This window comes from Pseudophryne corroboree, chromosome 10, assembly GCF_028390025.1.
Source record: "Pseudophryne corroboree isolate aPseCor3 chromosome 10, aPseCor3.hap2, whole genome shotgun sequence".
NCBI lineage: Eukaryota > Metazoa > Chordata > Amphibia > Anura > Myobatrachidae > Pseudophryne > Pseudophryne corroboree.
The window spans coordinates 22866749-22892150 of NC_086453.1; the positions used below are offsets into that span (position 1 = coordinate 22866749).

General features: G+C 51.0%; 1 protein-coding gene across 3 annotated transcripts in view; it reads right to left on the reverse strand.

The window, feature by feature from the left end:
- Nucleotides 1–25402, reverse strand: part of FXYD1 (FXYD domain containing ion transport regulator 1) — a 45772-nt gene that overhangs the window by 16783 nt on the left and 3587 nt on the right. For all 3 annotated transcript variants that reach the window (XR_010188521.1, XM_063942219.1, XM_063942218.1), the window contains exon 2: nt 17711–17772. Coding sequence is in view for 2 of the 3 variants with exons in the window: in XM_063942219.1 (XP_063798289.1) it covers nt 17711–17768 (58 nt within the window). In the remaining variant the exon portion in view is untranslated. The remainder of the gene's footprint in view (nt 1–17710; nt 17773–25402) is intronic.

Below are 25402 nucleotides of genomic sequence, written 5' to 3' on the forward strand. Positions count from 1 at the left end.
ATGTTCTATGAAGAATAGAATTGTCTATAACTAGTGGCCCAACAAATGCTTCATGGATTCAACTGATATAGGGGGTCATTCCAACCCGTTCGCACGCAGAGGTTTATCGCTGCGATGCGAACGGGTCCCTAATGCGCATGCGCCTCTGCCATAGTGCGCCGGCGCATGCCAGACGGCCGAAGGCCGTAGCAGGGATGCGATCGCCTCTGCCTGATTGACAGGCAGAGGTGGTCGCTGGGCGGGAGGGGGCAGAACTGCGGCGTTTGGCCGCCATTTCGTGGGTTTGGTCCGGCCAACGCAGGCGTGGCTGGACCGAACGGGGGGCGGGCCGCAGCGGCTGCGTGACGTCACACGCAGCAGCTGCGGGCCGTGGAGCGATGAGTAGCTCCCAGCCAGCACGCTAAAGCTGCGCTGGCCGGGAGCTACTCTTGAAGTGCAAAGGCATTGCCGCTGTGTGATGCCTTTGCACTTCTGCGGGGGGGGGGGCACTGACATGCGGGGCGGACTAGCCCTGTGCTGGGTGTCCCCCCGCATGTCAGTGTGAATCATTGTAGCTGTGCTAAATTTAGCACAGCTACGATCAACTGGGAATGACCCCCATAGTCCAGGTGCAGTGAGATGGGGCTGTAGAAGTCAGGTGCAGATAGCGATTGACAGTCCCGCTGTCCCGCCCGCAGGATGCAGTGTCCCGCGTTGGGGGTAAGTTGGGTGAGAGCGCTGTCACCGCTGCTCTGCTATGCAGGGCACTAGAGAACCTTGCTGGGCCTAGGTACTTTTCAGGGGTGTGTGGCCTAATCGCAGGAGGCGGAGCCATGCACCTTTAGAAAAAAATACAAAAAAAATAAGAATTTACTTACCGATAATTCTATTTCTCGTAGTCCGTAGTGGATGCTGGGAACTCCGTAAGGACCATGGGGAATAGAGGCTCCGCAGGAGACTGGGCACAAAAGTAAAAGCTTTAGGACTACCTGGTGTGCACTGGCTCCTCCCCCTATGACCCTCCTCCAAGCCTCAGTTAGGATACTGTGCCCGGACGAGCGTACACAATAAGGAAGGATTTTGAATCCCGGGTAAGACTCATACCAGCCACACCAATCACACCGTATAACCTGTGATCTGAACCCAGTTAACTGCATGATAACAGAGGAGCCTCTGAACAGATGGCTCACAACAATAATAACCCGATTTTTGTAACAATAACTATGTACAAGTATTGCAGACAATCCGCACTTGGGATGGGCGCCCAGCATCCACTACGGACTACGAGAAATAGAATTATCGGTAAGTAAATTCTTATTTTCTCTAACGTCCTAGTGGATGCTGGGAACTCCGTAAGGACCATGTGGATTATACCAAAGCTCCCAAACGGGCGGGAGAGTGCGGATGACTCTGCAGCACCGAATGAGAGAACTCCAGGTCCTCCTCAGCCAGGGTATCAAATTTGTAGAATTTAGCAAACGTGTTTGCCCCTGACCAAGTAGCTGCTCGGCAAAGTTGTAAAGCCGAGACCCCTCGGGCAGCCGCCCAAGATGAGCCCACTTTCCTTGTGGAATGGGCTTTTACAGATTTTGGCTGTGGCAGGCCTGCCACAGAATGTGCAAGCTGAATTGTACTACAAATCCAACGAGCAATAGTCTGCTTAGAAGCAGGAGCACCCAGCTTGTTGGGTGCATACAGAATAAACAGCGAGTCAGATTTTCTGACTCCAGCCGTCCTGGAAACATATATTTTCAGGGCCCTGACTACGTCCAGCAACTTGGAGTCCTCCAAGTCCCTAGTAGCCGCAGGTACCACAATAGGCTGGTTCAAGTGAAACGCTGAAACCACCTTAGGGAGAAATTGAGGACGAGTCCTCAATTCTGCCCTGTCCGTATGAAAAATTAGGTAAAGGCTTTTATAGGATATAGCCACCAATTCTGAGACACGCCTGGCTGAAGCCAGGGCTAACAGCATTACCACTTTCCATGTGAGATATTTTAAGTCCACAGTGGTGAGTGGTTCAAACCAATGTGATTTTAGGAACCCCAAAACTACATTGAGATCCCAAGGTGCCACTGGAGGCACAAAAGGAGGCTGTATATGCAGTACCCCCTTGACAAACGTCTGAACTTCAGGAACTGAAGCCAGTTCTTTCTGGAAGAAAATCGACAGGGCCGAAATTTGAACCTTAATGGACCCTAATTTTAGGCCCATAGACAGTCCTGTTTGCAGGAAATGCAGGAAACGACCCAGTTGAAATTCCTCTGTAGGGGCCTTCCTGGCCTCACACCACGCAACATATTTACGCCAAATACGGTGATAATGTTGCACGGTTACATCCTTCCTGGCTTTGATCAGGGTAGGGATGTCTTCATCCGGAATGCCTTTTTCCTTCAGGATCCGGCGTTCAACCGCCATGCCGTCAAACGCAGCCGCGGTAAGTCTTGGAACAGACAGGGTCCCTGCTGGAGCAGGTCCTTTCTTAGAGGTAGAGGCCACGGGTCCTCCGTGAGCATCTCTTGAAGTTCCGGGTACCAAGTCCTTCTTGGCCAATCCGGAGCCACGAGTATAGTCCTTACTCCTCTCCTTCTTATGATTCTCAGTACCTTGGGTATGAGAGGCAGAGGAGGGAACACATACACTGACTGGTAACACCAGAGCGTCCACAGCTATTGCCTGAGGGTCCCTTGACCTGGCGCAATATCTGTCTAGTTTTTTGTTGAGGCGGGACGCCATCATGTCCACCTTTGGTTTTTCCCAACGGTTCACAATCATGTGGAAGACTTCTGGGTGAAGTCCCCACTCCCCCGGGTGGAGGTCGTGTCTGCTGAGGAAGTCTGCTTCCCAGTTGTCCACTCCCGGAATGAACACTGCTGACAGTGCTATCACATGATTTTCCGCCCAGCGAAGAATCCTTGCAACTTCTGCCATTGCCCTCCTGCTTCTTGTGCCGCCCTGTCTGTTTACGTGGGCGACTGCCGTAATGTTGTCCGACTGGATCAACACCGGCTGACCCTGAAGCAGAGGCCTTGCTTGACTTAGGGCATTGTAAATGGCCCTTAGTTCCAGGATATTTATGTGAAATGACATTTCCATGCTTGACCACAAGCCCTGGAAATTTTTTCCCTGTGTGACTGCTCCCCAGCCTCTCAGGCTGGCATCCGTGGTCACCAGGACCCAGTCCTGAATGCCGAATCTGCGGCCCTCTAGAAGATGAGCACTCTGCAACCACCACAGGAGAGACACCCTTGTCCTTGGAGACAGGGTTATCCGCTGATGCATCTGAAGATGCGATCCGGACCATTTGTCCAGCAGATCCCACTGAAAAGTTCTTGCGTGGAATCTGCCGAATGGAATCGCTTCGTAAGAAGCCACCATTTTTCCCAGGACCCTTGTGCATTGATGCACTGACACTTGGCCTGGTTTTAGGAGGTTCCTGACTAGCTCGGATAACTCCCTGGCTTTCTCCTCCGGGAGAAACACCTTTTTCTGGACTGTGTCCAGAATCATCCCTAGGAACAGCAGACGTGTCGTCGGAATCAGCTGCGATTTTGGAATATTTAGAATCCACCCGTGCTGTCGTAGTACTACTTGAGATAGTGCTACTCCGACCTCTAACTGTTCCCTGGACCTTGCCCTTATCAGGAGATCGTCCAAGTAAGGGATAATTAAGACGCCTTTTCTTCGAAGAAGAATCATCATTTCGGCCATTACCTTGGTAAAGACCCGGGGTGCCGTGGACAATCCAAACGGCAGCGTCTGAAACTGATAGTGACAGTTCTGTACCACAAACCTGAGGTACCCTTGGTGAGAAGGGCAAATTGGGACATGGAGGTAAGCATCCTTAATGTCCAGAGACACCATATAGTCCCCTTCTTCCAGGTTCGCTATCACTGCTCTGAGTGACTCCATCTTGAATTTGAACCTTTGTATGTAAGTGTTCAAGGATTTCAGATTTAAAATAGGTCTCACCGAGCCGTCCGGCTTCGGTACCACAAACAGCGTGGAATAATACCCCTTTCCCTGTTGTAGGAGGGGTACCTTGATTATCACCTGCTGGGAATACAGCTTGTGAATGGCTTCCAATACCGCCTCCCTGTCGGAGGGAGACGTTGGTAAAGCAGACTTCAGGAACCGGCGAGGGGGAGACGTCTCGAATTCCAATTTGTACCCCTGAGATACTACCTGCAGGATCCAGGGGTCCACTTGCGAGTGAGCCCACTGCGCGCTGAAATTCTTGAGACGACCCCCCACCGTACCTGAGTCCGCTTGTAAGGCCCCAGCGTCATGCTGAGGACTTGGCAGAAGCGGGGGAGGGCTTCTGTTCCTGGGAAGAGGCTGCCTGCTGCAGTCTTTTTCCCCTTCCTCTGCCCCTGGGCAGATATGAGTGGCCTTTTGCCCGCTTGCCCTTATGGGGACGAAAGGACTGAGCCTGAAAAGATGGTGTCTTTTTCTGCTGAGAGGTGACCTGGGGTAAAAAGGTGGATTTCCCAGCCGTTGCCGTGGCCACCAGGTCCGATAGACCGACCCCAAATAACTCCTCCCCTTTATACGGCAATACTTCCATATGCCGTTTGGAATCCGCATCACCTGACCACTGCCGCGTCCATAACCCTCTTCTGGCAGAAATGGACAGCGCACTTACTCTTGATGCCAGAGTGCAAATATCCCTCTGTGCATCTCGCATATATAGAAATGCATCCTTTAAATGCTCTATAGTCAATAATATACTGTCCCTGTCCAGGGTATCAATATTTTCAGTCAGGGAATCCGACCAAGCCACCCCAGCACTGCACATCCAGGCTGAGGCGATTGCTGGTCGCAGTATAACACCAGTATGTGTGTATATACTTTTTAGGATATTTTCCAGCTTCCTATCAGCTGGCTCCTTGAGGGCGGCCGTATCAGGAGACGGTAACGCCACTTGTTTTGATAAGCGTGTGAGCGCCTTATCTACCCTAGGGGGTGTTTTCCAACGCGCCCTAACCTCTGGCGGGAAAGGGTATAATGCCAATAATTTTTTAGAAATTAGCAGTTTTTTATCGGGGGAAACCCACGCTTCATCACACACCTCATTTAATTCATCTGATTCAGGAAAAACTACGGGTAGTTTTTTCACATCCCACATAATACCCTTTTTTGTGGTACTTGTAGTATCAGAAATGTTCAAAACCTCCTTCATTGCCGTGATCATGTAACGTGTGGCCCTACTGGAAAACACGTTTGTTTCCTCACCGTCGACACTGGAGTCAGTGTCCGTGTCTGGGTCTGTGTCGACCATCTGAGGTAACGGGCGCTTTAGAGCCCCTGACGGTGTTTGAGATGCCTGGACAGGTAATAACTGATTTGCCGGCTGTCTCATGTCGTCAACAGTCTTTTGTAAAGTGCTGACGCTATCACGTAATTCCTTCCATAAGACCATCCAGTCAGGTGTCGACTCCCTAGGGGGTGACATCACTATTACAGGCAATTGCTCCGCCTCCATACCATTTTCCTCCTCATACATGTCGACACAACGTACCGACACACAGCACACACACAGGGAATGCTCTGATAGAGGACAGGACCCCACTAGCCCTTTGGGGAGACAGAGGGAGAGTTTGCCAGCACACACCAGAGCGCTATATATATACAGGGATAACCTTATATAAGTGTTTTTCCCTTATATAGCTGCTGTATTGATTAATCTGCCAAATTAGTGCCCCCCCTCTCTTGTTTTACCCTGTTTCTGTAGTGCAGGACTGCAGGGGAGAGTCAGGGAGACGTCCTTCCAGCGGAGCTGTGAGGGAAAATGGCGCTTGTGTGCTGAGGAGATAGGCTCCGCCCCCTTCTCGGCGGCCTTTCTCCCGCTTTTTTAAGGAAAAACTGGCAGGGGTTAAATGCATCCATATAGCCCAGGAGCTATATGTGATGTATTTTCCGCCATCTAAGGTGTTTTTATTGCGTCTCAGGGCGCCCCCCCCCAGCGCCCTGCACCCTCAGTGACCGGAGTGTGAAGTGTGCTGAGAGCAATGGCGCACAGCTGCGGTGCTGTGCGCTACCTTATTGAAGACAGGACGTCTTCTGCCGCCGATTTCCCGGACCTCTTCTGTCTTCTGGCTCTGTAAGGGGGCCGGCGGCGCGGCTCTGGGACCCATCCATGGCTGGGCCTGTGATCGTCCCTCTGGAGCTAATGTCCAGTAGCCTAAGAAGCCCAATCCACTCTGCACGCAGGTGAGTTCGCTTCTTCTCCCCTTAGTCTCTCGGTGCAGTGAACCTGTTGCCAGCAGGACTCACTGAAAGTAAAAAACCTATACTTAAACTTTTTCACTAAGCAGCTCAGGAGAGCCACCTAGTGTGCACCCTTCTCGTTCGGGCACAAAAATCTAACTGAGGCTTGGAGGAGGGTCATATGGGGAGGAGCCAGTGCACACCAGGTAGTCCTAAAGCTTTTACTTTTGTGCCCAGTCTCCTGCGGAGCCGCTATTCCCCATGGTCCTTACGGAGTTCCCAGCATCCACTAGGACGTCAGAGAAACATAGTATTTTTTTAATCGCCTCCCTTTCCACACTGCAGCCCAATATACAGCAGCATGTACTGGGCTGAGAAGAAGAGCTGCCGCTGCTGCTGCTGCTAGATAAGGGGACATATCTGGGCTCCCACTGGGCCCCTCCATCAGACCTGGGCCTGGGTAAGTACCCGCTCCCCATCCTCTCGACGCCCCTGCTGCTGTGCGCTGCATCTATTCACAGTGTAGGGAGAGTGTAGGGGTTAGCCAGCATCTAAGAGAGATCTGGACACGCCCCCACAGTGATACAAACAAGGGATGCCACACCCCTTCTGTGTGAGGCTCCACCCACACCACACAAGGCTCCACCCACTTAGGTGCGCAAAGGGTTCCGTTTCCGCAAGAGGGAATGTTGGGAGGTACGCAGCTTAGAGGCTGGCTTGCCTTACCCGGAGATTAGCAGCAGCCGCTGTATGTATCACTGACGTGCCGCCGCTGCACGGGAGACCTGATCGCACTCTGCATTTTTTCGCAGCGTAGCGATCGGGTCAGAACTGTGCATGCATCGGCGCTGCAGTGCACGGCGCATGGCCGCCCGTCACTGCACTACGATCGCCACTGCCTGATTGACAGACAGAGGCGGTCGATGGGCGGGAGGGGGCGAAACGGCGGTGTTTGGCCGCCGTTTCGTGGGCGCGGTTCGGCTAATGCAGACGTGGCCGGACTGTGCAGGGAGTGGCCTGCAGCAGCTGCGTGACGTCACACGCAGCCACTGCGGGCCAGGGAGCGATGAGTAGCTCCCGGCCAGCGCGCTAAAGCTGAGCTGGCCGGGAGCTACTCTTGAAGTGCAAAGGCATCGCCGCTGTGCGATGCTTTTGCACTTCTGGGGGGGGGGGGGGGGGGGGCGGCACTGACATGCGGGGCGGACTAGCCTTGTGCTGGGCGTCCCCCCGCATGTCTGAATTCATGATCGTAGCTGTGCTAAATTTAGCACAGCTACGATCAACTCGGAATGACCCCCAATGTGCGGGTGGGCTGTCGAGGGGAGGGATCCTGCGGATCCGTGGCCTGAAACATTTTGATGGAGTGTAGTCCATAGGCTACAACACGCTAAGGGATCCGGTCTGAAGATCGACAGTGTCTAGGTCGACAATGTTTAGGTTGACCACTATAGGTCGACAGTCACTAGGTCGACATGGATGGAAGGTCGACAGGGTTTCTAGGTCGACATGTGCTAGGTCGACAGGTCTAAAGGTCGACATGAGTTTTTCACATTTTTTTCTTTTTTTTGATTTTTTTCATACTTAACGATCCACGTGGACTACGATTGGAACGGTAAAGTATGCCGAGCGAAGTGAAGGCACCATGCCCGAAGCATGGCGAGCGAAGCGAGCCATGCGAGGGGACGCGGTGCACTAATTTGGGATCCCGGTCACTCTACGAAGAAAACGACACACAAAAAAAAAATCCTCATGTCGACCTTTAGACCTGTCGACCTAGCACATGTCGACCTAGAAACCCTGTCGACCTTCCATCCATGTCGACCTATTGACTGTCGACCTATAGTGGTCGACCTAAACATTGTCGACCTAGACACTGTCGATTTGATGAACCACACCCCACGCTAACGTCATTCCAATATAACAGGTTTGCAGCCCCATAGAATCCTAGGGGGGACTGTGGCTGCTGTCAGAAATGGAGGGATTACCCTCCCCACCCCCAATTTAAAAAAAACGGGCATTTTTAGGGTATATTTCGCAAATCATATGTGATAATAGTCCCCTGCTTGCTAGCTGGTATTCCTCAGTATAGCTAAAAACAGTTTTACTTAAAGGTTAACTTCAGTAACATTGTAACAATGATGGTGATATATATGGTCATATTAGGGGTCATTCTGACCCGATCGCACGCCGCAGTTTATCGCAGCGGTGCGATCGGGTCAGAACTGCGCATGCGCCGGCGCTGCAGTGTGCCAGCACATGCCTGACGGCCGAAGGCCGTCGGGCCGCTACACTCGCCTCTGCCTGATTGACAGGCAGAAGCGGTCGCTGGGCGGGGGGGAGGCGTTTGGCCGCCGTTTTGTGGGCGCGGTCCGGCCAACGCAGGCATGGCCGGACCAAATGGGGGGCGGGCGGCAGCAGCTGCGTGACGTCACACGCAGCCGCTGCGGCCCGTGGAGCGATGAGTAGCTCCCGGCCAACACGCTAAAGCTGCGCTGGCCGGGAGCTACTCTTGAAGTGCCATGGCATCGCCGCTGTGCGATGCCTTTGCACTTCTGCGGGAGGGGGGGGGGGCGGCACTGACATGCGGGGTGGGATATCCCTGTGCTGGGCGTACCCCCGCATGTCAGTGTGAATGATCGTAGCTGTGCTAAATTTAGCACAGCTACGATCATCTCGGAATGACCCCCCTTGTCTTCTAGCTTAAAAAATAAATAAATAATAAAATGTTTCTAAAAATAGGAAATCTTTCTTATAAACTGTGTAATACAAGGGCCAACACCCCCCTGCCCCCCCCCCCCCCCCCTTCCTTTGCTCGGGCACCAGCAAAGGAGAGACGGAGAGGAGAGGTGCCGGAGGGGTTAATGGGTGTAGAGGCGGGGATTCCGGGTCTCAGGATATGACGCGATTGTAGAACATTTTCCTCCAAAAAATATGATTCATGCCAGATACTAATTTGTTGCAGACTTATCGGTTGTAGAAAAACAAGAAGAAGAAAAAAATAGAATAATGGAACATGTGTGGTGTCCACGTGACTTCTCAGCATTTATATTAATATGAGATTCACTTAACTAATGGAGACTTTGGACAAGATGTATAATTATAATGAAGCTCAATGAGCTAGAGCAATTGTGAAAAACAAACAAACCACAGACACGGTCCTCAGAAGAACCCAGATCTACTGCACCACCCAAGGTCTGGAAGTGATTACACAGTACACAAGTAGTGCATCAGCGGTGGAACACCCATAGGACCTCTTAAGCCAACAGCAAGGGACCCGGGACTGAAAGTGACTTTATAGACGCAAACTAAGTAGTTGGGGTGATTAAATCTGATTGGTGTGTATGGAGAACCAATGGTTCTCTCACTCTACTATATGCAATGCTCATTTTATACTGCATGGGCAACCTGAGCAGTTTGTGTTTGAAAAGTGATAGGAGCTGGTTGGTTAGTACTTTATCTCTCTTCATGGCTTAGTACATAGACCCCATAGTTCCATAACAACCAAAGATCCATTGCATGCCCAATTCTGGACTATACAGTTCTGCTAAAGATGGCCTGCTCCAGGTCCACAAGATGAAAGGTCAATTTGACCAGAAGGAAGATGACTAGAAACATAGGGGGACATTTACTAAGCAGTGATAAGAGCGGAGAAGTGAGCCAGTGGAGAAGTTGATTATAGATGTTACTTTAGTGCTGATTGGTTGCCATGGGTAACTTCTCCACTGGCTCATTTCTCCGCTCTTATCACTGCTTAGTAAATGTCCCCCAATGTCTGATAGCAGCCGCCTGCAGTCAGGTACTGAAGCTTTAATCTGGGCCCGGCATTCCCTTTTTGTACGAGCCGTAGACGCACATGTGCACACAGTAAAGGGGCATGTCCACACATCATGGGTTGCATCGGAAGTCAGAAGGTCATTGCCTTGTGGCATGCCTCAGTCTAAGCTTGCCAGCCAAGCAAAGCACTGATCTGACCGCCGGACCTGGCCTAGGCTTCAGGTTATCAGTCCTTCTGGCATTTGCCAGGAGTGCGAGAAGGCCAGTGTGGAAATTTTTTGGTAGTGCCCAATGCAGTGATCTGTGGAATACAGTGACTGCAATATGGGCCTGCTGTGGGCTGCCATATCGAATTAGACCAGTGGTCCTCAACCTCAACCTTCAAGAATTCCCTGCAGGCCATGTTTTGAGGATATCTGTCTGTGGAAGCAGGTGGGATAATTACAGATCCAGCAAAATAGACTTACTCACCTAGGCATGATTAAAGACAACTAGAAAACATGGCCTGCTGGAGGTACTTGGAGACTCAAGTTGAGAACCCCTGATTTAGGCAAGGTAAAAAAAAGAACCAGTCTGTAAACCGCAGGTTGTTACTGGCTGTGTTGTGCTCTCCACAGACATCTCCAGCATAAATAATCCGGAGTGAAGAACGAGACGGTCGTATTCTGTTTGTCTCACAACTGTTCTCCACTGAGAACCAGGAAGGCAGACCGAGGAAATGTGGTTAGGGAGATAACCAGCCACATCCAGATATCACATGTAGCCATCTATACAAACCCTCGCACAGTGCTACATACAATGGTGGCACACTTTAAAAAGTCACAAAATAGCAATGATATTTACGAATGTTTCATCGTTGGGCTGGCTTTCATGAAACAGACCATAGGGTATGACACAGGAAAGCAGGATAAGCCACAGTGGGGACTGGTATGAGTCACCGATGGCCGGGATGTCAGCCGTCATTGGCCCTCATTCAGAGTTGTTCGCTCGCTAGCTGCTTTTAGCAGCATTGCACACGCTAGGCCGCCACCCTCTGGGAGTGTATCTTAGCTTAGCAGAATTGCGAACGAAAGGATAGCAGTTTTGCTATTAAATATTTTCTTGCAGTTTCTGAGTAGCTCCAGACCTACTCCTAGATTGCGATCACCTCAGTCCGTTTAGTTCCTGGTTTGACGTCACAAACACGCCCTGCGTTCGGCCAGCCACTCCCCCGTTTCTCCAGCCACTCCCGCGTTTTAGCCTGACACGCCTGCGTTTTTTAGCACACTCCCGGAAAACGCTCAGTTACCTCCCAGAAACGCCCCTTTCCTGTCAATCACTCACCGATCAGCAGAGCGACTGAAAATCGCCACTCGAGCAACAGCAAAACTACTAAGTTTTGTGTTAAATACCTTAGGGCATGCGCGCTGCGTACCATGCGCATGTGCATTTTCCACCTAATCGCTGCATTGCGAAAAACGGCAACGAGCGAACAATTCGGAATGACCACCATTATACCGATGCCGCCATTCCGGCTACCAGGATGCCGGCAGAGTGGCGAGTGCGAGTAAGCCCCTTGCGGGCTCGCTGCGCCTGCCACAATGCGGGCACATTGGCTCGCTGCGCAAGCCACAGGTTATATTCTCCCTCTATGGGTGTTGTGGACACCCACAGAGGGAGAAAAGCCTGTGGAGCCAGCATTCTGGTGCCGGCATTGTACTGCTTTGCAGGATCCCGGCGTCGGCATTGTGTTTACCGAGATCCCGTGCGGCAGTATTTTAATCGCATACCCCACAGTGTATTTGGGTACTATTCTGTGACTCTGTACTGGAGGATGCATTTAAAGGCACAGAGAAATGGCAAATGCACCCAAAAGGTGTCTCTTATTAGGGTGCAGCATTATATATTATGTATAAAGCCTTCTTCTTTTCTAAAGTCTATATTTGCTATTTAAATATAATAATTTAAAGAAAACTAGTTGATATGTGCCCATTATCCCAACCGGGCAAAGGTTTGCTGGGTGCAACATTTGACCCCATTTCACCCCCTTAGGAGTTAATACCCCATAGTATCCCTGCTTAATGGGTGGCTGCATATAACTGTCACAGTTTCCAGACCACCCAGCAGGTGCACGGGCAGAGTTGACCAACTGTCACATTTTCCAGAGCACAATGGTGATGCATTGTCAATGGTAGGTGGACGCAACAAAGCAATCGATTACAACATCAATAGAATTCTGCACATCTACGACCAAGACCTTTCATTTGTTATATGATGTGCCCTGCTCAGACATCAGCATCATAGAAAGAAGTCACTCGTAAAAATCGTCCTCACGTTATTAATATATAGACATGATACATACAGAAACTGCCCTGTGAGCATAATACTTAGGTATAGGGAGGCCAATCCCGAGATCGGGATCGGCGGGATCCCGGGATTTGGGCCCCAAAATGCCGGGATTTGAATCCCGGGATTGGAGCTTCCAATCCTGGGATTCAAGGGATTACAGTGCGCACGTGCGGGAGGGTGGGTGTAAGTAATAACACTTACAATTAGGCGGGCGGCCGGGGTAGCCATGGACAAGCTGAACACGGCGGCACTTCAAATGTAGCGCCGGCCGCCAGCCAATCAGAGCTGGTGGCTCGGCAGCCAATCAGGGAAGCTGCCGCAGCAGCGGCAGCCACTCAGGAGCCACTGCTGCGGCCGCCTCCCTGATTGGCTGCCGGTCCCCCAGCTCTGTTTGGCTGGCGGCCGGTGATTCATTTGAAATGCTGCCGCGTTCAGTGAGTCCATGGCTGCTGCGGCTGCCCGCCTAATAGTAAGTGTTATTACTTACACCCTCCCTCCCGCGCCGCTACCAACCCTCCCGCGCCGCTACCTACACCCTCCCTCCCGCACCACTACCTACACCCACCCTCCCGCACAGCTACCTACCCCCTCCCTACCTCCCGCACTGCTACCTACACCCTCCCTCCCGCACCGCTGCCTACACCCTCCCTCCCGCACCACTACCTACACCCACCCTCCCGCACCACTACCTACCCCCTCCCTACCTCCCGCACTGCTACCTACACCCTCCCTCCCGCACAGCTACCTACCCCCTCCCTACCTCCCGCACTGCTACCTACACCCTCCCTCCCGCACCACTACCTACACCCACCCTCCCGCACAGCTACCTACCCCCTCCCTACCTCCCGCACTGCTACCTACACCCTCCCTCCCGCACCGCTGCCTACACCCTCCCTCCAGCACCACTACCTACACCCACCCTCCCGCACCACTACCTACCCCCTCCCTACCTCCCGCACCGCTACCTACACCCTCCCTCCCGCACCGCTACCTACACCCTCCCTCCAGCGCTGCTCCCTACAACCTTCACTGGTCCCTACTGCAATCCCAGAATCCCGGGATTGAAAAAACGGCCCAGGATTGGCCTCCGTACTTAGGTATGATCTGTAGCTGTGTATTACAATGAATGGATTGTCCATTTTAGGAAATTCTGTCTTGTTGTGCAGCAAGTACTGTACAGAGGTCCCCACCAGGACCTCACACCTGGCTCAAGCCCCACCTGACTGGCCATATTGTGATACAGTAGGGCGGCAGGGCATGGCGCAGGGTTGCAGCAGGGCATGGCGCAGCAGGCTTCAGGTTAGAGGGGTTTCCGGAGGGGCAGGGGAGGGCTGGTTATATTACAGGGATTGTCCAGGTGTTACAGGAGGTGACAGTGATTGTCCACTCTGTGATTTGCAATTACCTGACGCTTGATTAGAACCAAGTGGCAGATACATCCACACGGGATACAGAGAATGCCATAATTAATAATAAATATATCTTAATTAGATTTCATGTTTATGGCACCAACAAGAACCCATAATGAAGGGGTGTGCTGTCTTGCTAAGGGTGACCAGAAATATTGACTTAAATAAAGATATAACAGACAAGTTATGCTAATGCATTTATGCTTAAATCAGAATGACTGAGGTGCTAATTAATTCATTTGTGTTCCATCATGGATATCCTTAAATCCTGGACTGTTAGGGGCATATTCAGTTAGCCGAGGCGCAGGGGTTAAAGTGAGCCGGAACGGGGCGGAACTGTGTTCCGTCAGTTCCACTTGGAGACGGAACGCAGTTCCGCCTCCTCTGGCTCACCTAACCCGGCGACGTGTCCCCCGTCGCTGCAGGGAGATGACGGGCGCCCGCTGAGAGTGTGTTACCAGCGGGCGCCCGTCTTCCTGCACAGCGGCAGCCGGAGGCAGGAGCTCAGTACTGAGCTCCGCCTTCCGGCTCAGTCAGTGCGCGCTATGGGAGAGACGTCATGACGTCTCTCTCATAGTGCAGAGGAGCGGGCGACGAGAGGACTGCAGCGGCCGGACACGGAGCGGGGCTTGGTAAGTATGGTGTGTGCTGTGTTTTTTATTTTTTTTTATTTGTGTAGCAGCTGGGGGGCAAACTAGTGAGAGGTCATTACTACGGGGGCATTATTACTGGGGGGGGGCAAACTACTGAGGGGCATCTACTGGGGTCATTACTACTGGGGGGCATTTACTGGGGGACATTACTACTGGGGGCAAACTACAAGGGGGCAAACTACAGAAGGGCATTACTACTGGGGGACAGACTACTGAGGGGCAGTACTACTGGGGGACATTACTACAAGGGGGCAAACTACAGGAGGGCATTACTACTGAGGGGCATCTACTGGGGGGCATTTACTGGGGGACATTACTACTGGGGGGCATTACTACTGGGGGAAATTACTACAGGAGGGTATTACTACTGGGGGGGCAGTACTACTGGGGGCAAACTACAGAGGGGCATCTACTGGGGGCATTACTACTGGGAGACATTACTACTGGGTGCAAACTACAGGGGGCAAACTACAGGAGGGCATTACTACTGGGGGCATAACTACAGTGGCATTACTACTGGGGGCGTAACTACAGGGGTTAAACTACTGGGGGCATTACTACTTGGAGGCATTACTACTGGGGGGCTAAACTACAAGGGGGCATAACTACAGGGGCTAAACGACTGGGGGCATTACCATTAAGGGCATTACTACTGGGGGCACTACTAATGAGGGCATTGTAAAGGGGGCACTTCATAAGGGGCATCACTCCTGGGGTCATAAGGGGCACTGCTATTGCGAGCATTGCTTAAGGGGCACCACTACTATGGGCTCTATATAAGGGGCGCTACCACTGTGGGCATTGTATAAGAGGCGCTACTGCTGTAGGCATTGTGTGTATTATGGGGTGCTACTACTGTGGGCGTTATTACTATTGTGTAACATGCCCCTTTTTTTGAGACCACGCCCCTTTTGCACAATACCTTTGTTGAATTGCCACCGTGGGAAGGGGGGTGAGTTCCACCACCTCTCTAGGACCACTTTAAGCACTGGGGCCCAGGACTATAGTCCCTGCAGTCCCCCCCCTGATGGTGGCCCTGCCTTCATCCATTATAGATATGCCACTGACTGCAGGGTAAACCCCTTAGCGCGAGCCTGGGAAGGACTGCCAAAACCTCCCATGTTTCCCATGATTTCCATAACCTTTAACAAAGCACACAAAATAAGGTCCAACTGGGAAATTTAGGAAGTGTATAAAGCATTTGTCCTGTGTATCTATATGGACATATAACGTCTTGTTAACCTCTAATATCCTTATAATTTACAGCAGGGAACACTTTATCATATACAACATATACATATATATATATAATTATATAATATATATTATATATATATATATATATATACATATATATATATATATTATCCTAAATATCCATGTTGGGAGGACTGTGTCATTATATTATATTTTGCAATCATATTCCTCCTAACTGAAGAGCTAACGGGCTGCTGCATTTTACTGTCTGGCAAGACTGGCCCAGAACAATATTACATATCGATCAACAGATTTTAACCGTCAAACATTATAAATCTTAAATAAGAATTATTACAGCTGCCAGCATCTTCCGGGAAGGGAGGGCGAATGAGAGAGAGAGAGAGAGAGAGAGAGAGAGAGAGAGAGAGAGAGAGAGAGAGAGAGAGAGAGAGAGAAGATCGCCCTCTAGTGGCCATGCAGGAGATTGTTATACACCCTGGTTTTGCAGGGCTGGTCTGTGCTGTGCTCTGAGGCCTGTGCCCACTGCAGGTTGAAGGGCAGCAGCTGCTGACAGAATCTGTGGTCACACACAATCAGTGAACACTGGACACTATTCAGGTCTTTGTTTGCTGCCATGTGTACAATGAACGTGAGTTCAAGGACAGTCCGATCTGAGCTGTCAGCCTCTATCAAAGAGGTCAAAGTACTGGTGGATCCTGTAGGACAATGGGGGAGATTTATCAAAGCTTGGAGAGAGAAAAAGTACAAACCAATCAGCTCATACTTACCTACTTTGCTGCCCCCTCCTCCGGGAGCAGGCAGCGTTGTAGGTGCATGGGGGCGTGGCCGGCAGCAGGATGGGCTTTCCGGAGAGCGTGGCCGAGAGGAAAGTGGCCAGTCCAGGTGCGTGGCATCAGGGTTGCGTCATTGTGACTCCGCCCCCCGCTGTGCAGTGCCGAGAAAAGAGGCGCTGTATAGCGGGGGGGGGCGGTGCTACGAAGACGCGATTCATCGCGAATCGCGTCATCGGACCCACTCGGACCCCCCACTTGTTCTCTGCTGCGGACGGCCAAGGAGGGTCGTGGAGGGGCTGGAGGGAAAGCGGGAGGCATGCCCACCTTTCCGGGGGGCCGGGAGGGTCACCCGATTTTCGGGAGCCTCCCGGCCATTCCAGCAGGGTAGGCAAGTATGAATCAGCTCCTGTCATTTTTCAAACACAGCCTGTAACATGGCAGTTAGGAGGTGATTGGCTGCTACTTTATCTCTCTCCAAGCTATGATACATTATCCCCTAAGACAAAGGTGTAACTCCCACTGGTGCAGAGGGTGCATGCCCCTGCCACAACGTATCCTGTATCATCGGCAATATCGCCTGGACAGCGAAGTTATAGTTTGCGTCCGCGAACAAAAGTGGATTTTGCCTTCTTTCATAGCAAACCACTTCATTAAATCCACGCACACTTCCTTAGTCAATCCAGGAGGCCGATGCTCATCTGAAGTCAGATGTTTTTACTATGGATGTCAGTCGGCACTGCAGCCCTGCTCACTCTATGGTCCAGAGATGCACAAGGTACTTATCCATCATGCAATACCATCAGGGAGGCATCTGATTGGTTCCAAATTTATGCAGCGGTAGGACAATGACCCCAAACATACAGCCAATATCATTAAGAACTATCTTCAGCTTAAAGAAGAACAAGGAGTCCTGGAAGTGATGATATGGCCCCCACAGAGCCCTGATCTCAACATCCAGTCTGTCTGGGATTACATGAAGAAGATCTGTGGTTAGTTCTCCAAGATGTCTGGTACAACGTCCCTGCCGAGATCCTTCAAAAACTGTGTGCAAGTGTACCTAGAAGAATTGATGCTGTTTCGAAGGCAAAGGGAGGTCACAGCAACTATTGATTTGATTTAGATTTCTCTTCTGATCAGTCACTTTGCATTTTGTTAATTGATACAAATAAACTATTAACACTTCTATTTATGAAAGCAATCTTACTTTGCAGCATTTTTTTCCACACCGGCCTAAAACTTTTGCACAGTACTGTATATATATTCTTTTATGAAAACACATCCAAGAATGTGCAATATTGCAGTGAGTATTTTACAAAGCCATAAATCATTGGTGGTAATCTGTCTAAACATAACATGTAATACATACCAAGAGCCGCTGCGATGAAGACGGAGCAACATAAGACAAAGAGCGAAACCGCCATCATTGGGCTGTGGGGAGAAAGCAGAGGTCAGAGACTGGAACAGGCCGTCTGTTTATACAGCACATTACTGTTTACTGACACCCTTATCATGTTACGGAGTATATAAACACAAGAACACTCCATTATCCCTCATGTGTCATATATACAGTATTTATACATTGTTATAAAATAGTATTTGTAATATTGCCGCAGCAATACTGTGGATGTGCTGAGAAAGTATACGTACTATTGCTGCCACATTAATGGAAGCATTTATGAAATGTATACTAGAATAATGACTTTAACCCTTTATAACCCTATCTGTACAGTGATACGGACAGCTAGGGTGTGGCTGCAGTGAGCTATAGGAGCTAATGTGTCTCCCTGCCATTTGAGAGCCGGTATTTACTCCCCCTGTACAATATGGCTGACAACATTTCCAGGGGCTCGTCTCTGCTAAGCTGGTATGCGTAAGCGCGTCACGCAGAGATCAGCCTCTGCGGTCCCCGGGAATGTGCACTCAAATTCATTATAATTTGATTTCACTTCAAGAAACATTAGTATTAAAAGTAGTATAAGAAAAAAGAAAATATTGGGAATTGTTTGCAATACGCACAATAAAACACATAGGCAAATGAAAGAGGGGTTTCCAGTTGCCCAGAAACCTCCCTTGCCCACAGCCTGGCCAGCAACCACTACATGTAGTATGAAGGGTGGAATGGAGCTGCCGCAAATGCCCAGTCAGCAGATTTTCCTACAAAGTCTGCTATGTATGTGTGTGGATCTGAGCGCTCAGTCATCGCACCACAGAGAGAATCTAGGGCCTAATTCAGTCCTGATCGCAACAGCAAACTTTTACTCTAATGGGCAAAACCATGTGAAGTGCAGGTAGGGCAGATGTAACATGTGCAGAGACAGGGCCGGCTCCAGGTCTACTAGCACCCTGAGCGAGAAAATGTAAAAGCGCCCGCCCCCCCCCCCCCATGCGCGCGCCGAAGGCGCGCGCTCTCCCGGAAAAGTGGGTGTGGCCTCTGGAAAAGTGTGCGTGGCCTCATAACTTCATATCATCAAACTATAAACATATTTTCACACAATTAGCAGCCTTACACATAGCCACAGTAGTGTTCCTTACACACAATGTCTCCAGTATAGTGCCAGATACACATAATGTGCAGTGCCAGATACACATGACATGCCCCCCAGCAGTGCCAGCTACACATGACATGCCCCGCAGCAGTGCCAGCTACACATGACATGCCCCGCAGCAGTGCCAGCTACACATGACATGCCCCGCAGCAGTGCCAGCTACACATGACATGCCCCGCAGCAGTGCCAGCTAGCCAGCTACACATGACATGCCCCGCAGCAGTGCCAGCTACACATGTAATGCCCCCCAGCAGTGCCAGCTACACATGATAGTGTTCACTTTTTAGGGCATGGTGCTGATCACAGGGAGGGCACATTTTTAAGTTAGGAGGGCAAAATGATGTACATACTGCTTGTTGTTCCCATACCTATATGTCAAAGAATGGACAGTGCGCGCCGAAGGCGCGCAGCAAAAATGAAGGGGAGTTACTTCGTGGGGAAGGTACGTGGCCACATAATAGTGGCAATTTGCATTACACCACACAGTAGTGCAGCTAATACACACTGCACCAGGTAGAACCTCCTATACACTTTGCGCCAGGCACAGCACTGAGACGCATTGCACCAGGGAGATAACTGAGACACATTGCCTAGCCACAGACGCCTAGCGGGAACACTACATGACATGCCCCCCAGCAGTGCCAGCTACACGTGACATGCCCCCCAGCAGTGCCAGCTACACGTGACATGCTCCCCAGCAGTGCCAGCTACACGTGACATGCCCCCGCCCCCCCAGCAGTGCCAGCTACACGTGACATGCCCCCCAGCAGTGCCAGCTACACGTGACATGCCCCCCAGCAGTGCCAGCTACACGCGACATGCTCCCCAGCAGTGCCAGCTACACGCGACATGCCCCCCCCCAGCAGTGCCAGCTACACGTGACATGCCCCCCAGCAGTGCCAGCTACATAAATGGCCACACAGTGCCAGATATGCACCCACAGTTCAGATACATAAATGCCCCCAAAGTGCCAGATACATAAATGCCTCCACAGTGCAGATATGCCCCCCACAGTGCCAGATACATAAATGCCCACACAGTGCCAGATACATAAGTGCCCACACAGTGCCAGATATGTCCCCACAGTGCCATATATAAAATTGCCCCCACAGTGCCAGATATGCCCCCACAGGGCCAGATACATAAATGCCCCCAGTGCCAGATACATAAATGCCCACACATTGCCAGATGCATTAATGCCCCCAGTGCCAGATGCATAAGTGCCCACACAGTGCCAGATGCATTATTGCCCCCCACAGTGTCAGATACATTAATGCCCCCAGTGCCAGATATGCCCCCACAGTGCCAGATACATAAATACCCCCACAGTGCCGATATGCCCCCCCAGTGCCAGATACAGAAATGCCCCCACAGTGCCAGATACATACATGCCCCCACAGTGCAGATACATAAATGCCCCCACAGCGCAGATAAGCCCCCACAGTGCCAGAAATGCCCCCACAGTGCCAGATACATTAATGCCCCCTCACAGTGCACAGATAAATGTCCCCCCCACCGCAGTGCCAGATAAATGAATGCCCCCCACAGTGCCAGATAAATGAATGCCCCCCACAGTGCCAGATAAATGCCCCCACAGTGCCAGATAAATGCCCCCACAGTGCCAGATAAATACCCCCACAGTGCCAGATATGCCCCCGACAGTGCCAGAAATGCCCCCGACAGTGCCAGAAATGCCCCCGACAGTGCCAGATATGCCCCCGACAGTGCCAGATATGCCCCAGACAGTGCCAGATATGCCCCCCACAGTGCCAGAAATGCCCCCAGTGTGCCAGAAATGCCCCCACGGTGCCAGAAATGCCCCCACGGTGCCAGAAATGCCCCCACAGTGTCAGATAAATGCCCCCACAGTGTCAGATAAATGCCCCCACAGTGCCAGATAAATGCCCCCACAGTGCCAGATATGCCCCCCACAGTGCCAGATATGCCCCCCAGTGCCAGAAATGCCCCCCACAGTGCCAGAAATGCCCCCACAGAGCCAGATATGCCCCCACAGAGCCAGATATGCCCCCAGTGTGCCAGATATGCCCCCAGTGTGCCAGATATGCCCCCAGTGTTCCAGATATGCCCCCACGGTGCCAGAAATGCCCCCACATTGCCAGAAATGCCCCCACATTGCCAAAAATGCCCCCACAGTGCCAGATAAATGCCCCCACAGTGCCAGATAAATGCCCCCACAGTGCCAGATATGCCTCCACAGAGCCAGATATGCCCCCAGTGAGCCAGATATGCCCCCAGTGAGCCAGATATGCCCCCCACAGTGCCAGAAATGCCCCCACAGAGCCAGATATGCCCCCAGTGTGCCAGATATGCCCCCAGTGTGCCAGAAATGCCCCCCACAGTGCCAGATAAATGCCCCCACAGTGCGATCCATAAATGTGCGACCCCCCCCCCACCAAATACCTGAGGCGCTGAGAGGGGGAGGAGGAGTGCTGGCGGGAGTGCTGGCGGGCGGGAGAGTGAGGGTCCGAGTGAGGGTCCGGGTGCGGGTGGGCGGGCGGCCACTTGTGTGCGCTATGCGCGGCGCCGGCGTCTGACGATAGACACCGGCGCCGCGCAGCGCGCATAGCGCACACACGGACGGGACAACGCTGCACACACAGGGCCGGCTCCAGCTTCGAATATGGCGGCGCCAGCGCGCGGCGCCCATTAAGGGTGGCGCCCTGCGCGGCCGCTCTATTCGAACATGCCTAGAGCCGGCCCTGTGCAGAGAGAGATAGATTTGGGTGGGGTGTGTTCAAACTGAAATCTAAATTGCATTATAAAAATAAAGCAGCCAGTATTTACCCTGCACAGAAACAACATAATCCACCCAAATCTAACTCTCTCTGCCAGTGACGTAACTACTGCCCCCGCAGCCACTGTGGAGGCTTGGAGGCGCAGGGCTGCGGGGGTGCCGCCACTGATCCAGAGCAGATTGAGATGCGGACTAGTCATCCGCATGTGAATCTGCTAAATGTCCCTTCCAAGATGGCCACCACCATGGAGGAGACATGCTAGAGGTCATACTTGACCTCTAGCATCTAGGAGGTGCCGAGACCCGCGGGAGCACATAGCGCTGGCCGCTGCCGGCGGCACCCTGCAGCCCTGCCATCCTGCTACCGTAGAGCGGCGGGGGCAGCAGCAGTAGCAGCAACGAGGGGATCGGGCAGCAGTGCCCGCAGCACACTAAACAGCGGGAAGCGGTTTGGGCAGTATTAGTTCCCATGACACCCAGTGCATGAAATCCCTGGCAACAAGCATTACCCCCTGGCAACGAGCTTGACACCCAGCGCTTGAAACCTCTGACAACGAGCATAAAACCCAGCGCATTAAACCCCTGGCAACGAGCATGACACCCTGAGCATGAAACCCCTGGCAACGAGCATGACACCCTGAGCATGAAAACCCTGGCACCGTGCATGGAACCAAGATCATGAAACCCCTGGCAACGATCAGGTAATTTAAAAGTAATTAGAAGCCTTACTGTAGGGCTTAATATGTAATTGGCATTGCGGTGTGTGGCATAATATATAACGGGCACTGCGGTGTGTGGCATAATATATAACGGGCATTGCAGTGTGTGGTATAATATATAATGGGCATTGCGGTGTGTGGCATAATGTGTCACAGGCATAACGGTGTGTGGTATACTGTATCACGGGCATTGTATGAGGCATAATGTCTCAGGGACACTGCAGTGTGTGGTATAATTTATAATGGGCATTGCGGTATGGCATAATGTGTAATAGGCATTATTGTGTGGCATAATGTCTAAGGGCCATTGCAGTGTGTGGCATAATGTATACTGGGCATTACTATAAGAAGGAATAATGACAAATAATGTAAGGGGCATGAATCAGGATAATTTTTTTTCCTGTGGTCGCCAATGTCTCGGCGTGCAGGTTGCAAAATTGGGTATAAGGTAGTCTTTTCCTACAATGGCATGCAACTTTCAGCGAAGCCACACCCATTTTAATGAAGCCACACCCCTTTTTGGTGCGCCTGCGGCGCGCGCAAATTCTTCACTTTCATAGTGCCAATTATGAGAGATGGGCGCCAGAGAATTTTTTGGCTTGGGGGAGAAAAATGTCTAGTTACACCACTGCTCTCTGCACATGTTACATCTGCCCCACCTGCAGTGCACATGGTTTTGCCCATTAGAGATAGATTTTGCTTTTGCGATTAGGTCTGAATTAGGCCCCTAGTAAGAGGCTTTCCGTGATCATTGGGCCTGCAAATGTCTGACGTACTGTACAGTGCCGTAACTAGGTATTTTAGCGCTGTGTGCAAGAAACGGCATTGGCGCCCCCCCCAGGCAAAACAGGAGCAGTGTGCGCCGCAGGCGAGCGAAAAATATATAGAGATGTGGCTTCATGGGGAAGGGGCGTGGCCACAAAATAATGCTAATTCATGCTATGGTGCATAGTAGTCTCCATTATTCAAATTACGCTGCACAGTAGCGCCACTACACCAGGTAGAGCCCCTTTTTACACATTACGGCAGACAGCATCCCCTTTTTCCACATTGCGGCAGACAGTGTCCCCCTTTTTACACATTACGGCAGACAGCGTCCCCTTTTTACACATTACAGCAGACAGCGTCCCTTTTTCCACATTACGGCAGACAGTGTCCCCTTTTTTACACATTACGGCAGACAGCGTCCCCTTATTACACATTACAGCAGACAGTGTCCCCCGTTTTGCACATTACAGCAGACAGCGTCCCCCTTATTACACATTACGGCAGACAGCGCCCCCTTATTACACATTACAGCAGACAGCGTCCCCTTATTACACATTACAGCAGACAGCGTCCCCTTATTATTACACATTACAGCAGACAGCGTCCCCCTTATTACACATTACGGCAGACAGCGTCCCCTTATTACACATTACGGCAGACAGCGTCCCCTTTTTGTACACATTACGGCAGCCAGCGTCCCCCTTTTTACACATTACGGCAGCCAGTCCCCCTTTTTACACATTGCGGCAGACACATGAGAGAGAGAGAAAGAGAGAGAGACAGAAGGGGAGAGAGAGAGAGACTTACCATCTCTCCCGCTGGCAGTCAGGTTCCTCGTGCTGGCAGAGATCCCGGGCAGCCGCAGGTGAGAAGGAGGAGGAAGGAGGGGGACTGGAGCCGCAGCAGCGCTATGTAAGTGTTAGAGGCGCCGCTGCAGCACTCACCCCTCCTTCCGTATTGGCTGCCCGCTGCTGAGAATGCTGGGATGAGGTAAACCGCATCCCAGCATTCACAGCAGCGCCGGCCAGCCAATACAGAAGGAGAGAGGACTGCTGCAGCGGCGTTGCTACCAATGACCAATCGCTTTAACATCAAACATTTGGAAACCCCCCTCCAGAAATCCTGCATTTGCCCCTGAAACATTGTTCAATAATAAAAAAAAGTTTCCATGGACAAACCTTTAAAAGTTGGCACTATGTTTTTTTTTTTTAGAGTTGTTAGCAAACCAAAAAAGCACACTAATGGGCAATACCACGCTGCAGTGTAGATGGGGCAGATGTAACATGTGCAGAGATTTGGGTAGGTTATATTGTTCCTGTGCAGAGTAAATACTGGCTGCTTTATTTTTACACTGCAATTTTAATCTCAGTTTGAACACACCCCACCCAAATCTAACTCTCTTTGCACATGTTACATGTTAGGAACCCTCCTACAACACGATTAAATAAGAATGGATGATCCAGGGACCAATCCTTCAGAGAAGAAAGCGGCCCCTATAAATGTTTTCACGGGATCAATCCCATCAACTAGAAGAATACTGGGGATCCAGTGTTGGGGGTTTCATGCAAAAAGGGCCATATCCTGTTTTTAAAGGATTTGTTTCTGTAAATGTTCCTGTTTTTTATTATTGCCCAATTGTGTGAACAAATTCCTCTTTTGTTTGCGGATTATCAGTATTTCTTAAAATATATTTTAGATTTTTAAAATGTAAGATTTATTAAAGAGAATTAAGTGGAAACAATCAGGCTATAATCATCTTCACGACTTTGCCATGATGGGTGTTGTAGTGCTACAAGATCCACAAAAAAACAATATTCCGCATAACTTGGTTAGATTTACCAGCTCTGCATCCCCAGAGACTATTCCATGCCTACGTCCGATAGGCTGAAAAAACATTGGGACAATCCAATGAAAATCGGGACTAAAATGAAGTAGGAATTTCATGCCAATCATTAGTAAGTGACTTCCTGTGATCATTGGGCCTGCAAATGTTACTGCATTACATAAAGGTGGTCATTCCGAGTTGTTCGCTCGCTAGCAGTTTTTAGCAGCCATGCAAACGCTATGCCGCCGCCCACTGGGAGTGTATTTTAGCTTAGCAGAAGTGCGAACGAAAGGATCGCAAAGTGGCTACAAAGTTTTATTGTGCCGTTTTAGAGTAGCTCAATACCTACTCAGCTCTTGCGTTCTCTTCAGACCATTCAGTTCCTGTTTTGACGTCACAAACACGCCCTGCGTTCGCCCAGTTACGCCTGCATTTTTTCTGTCAC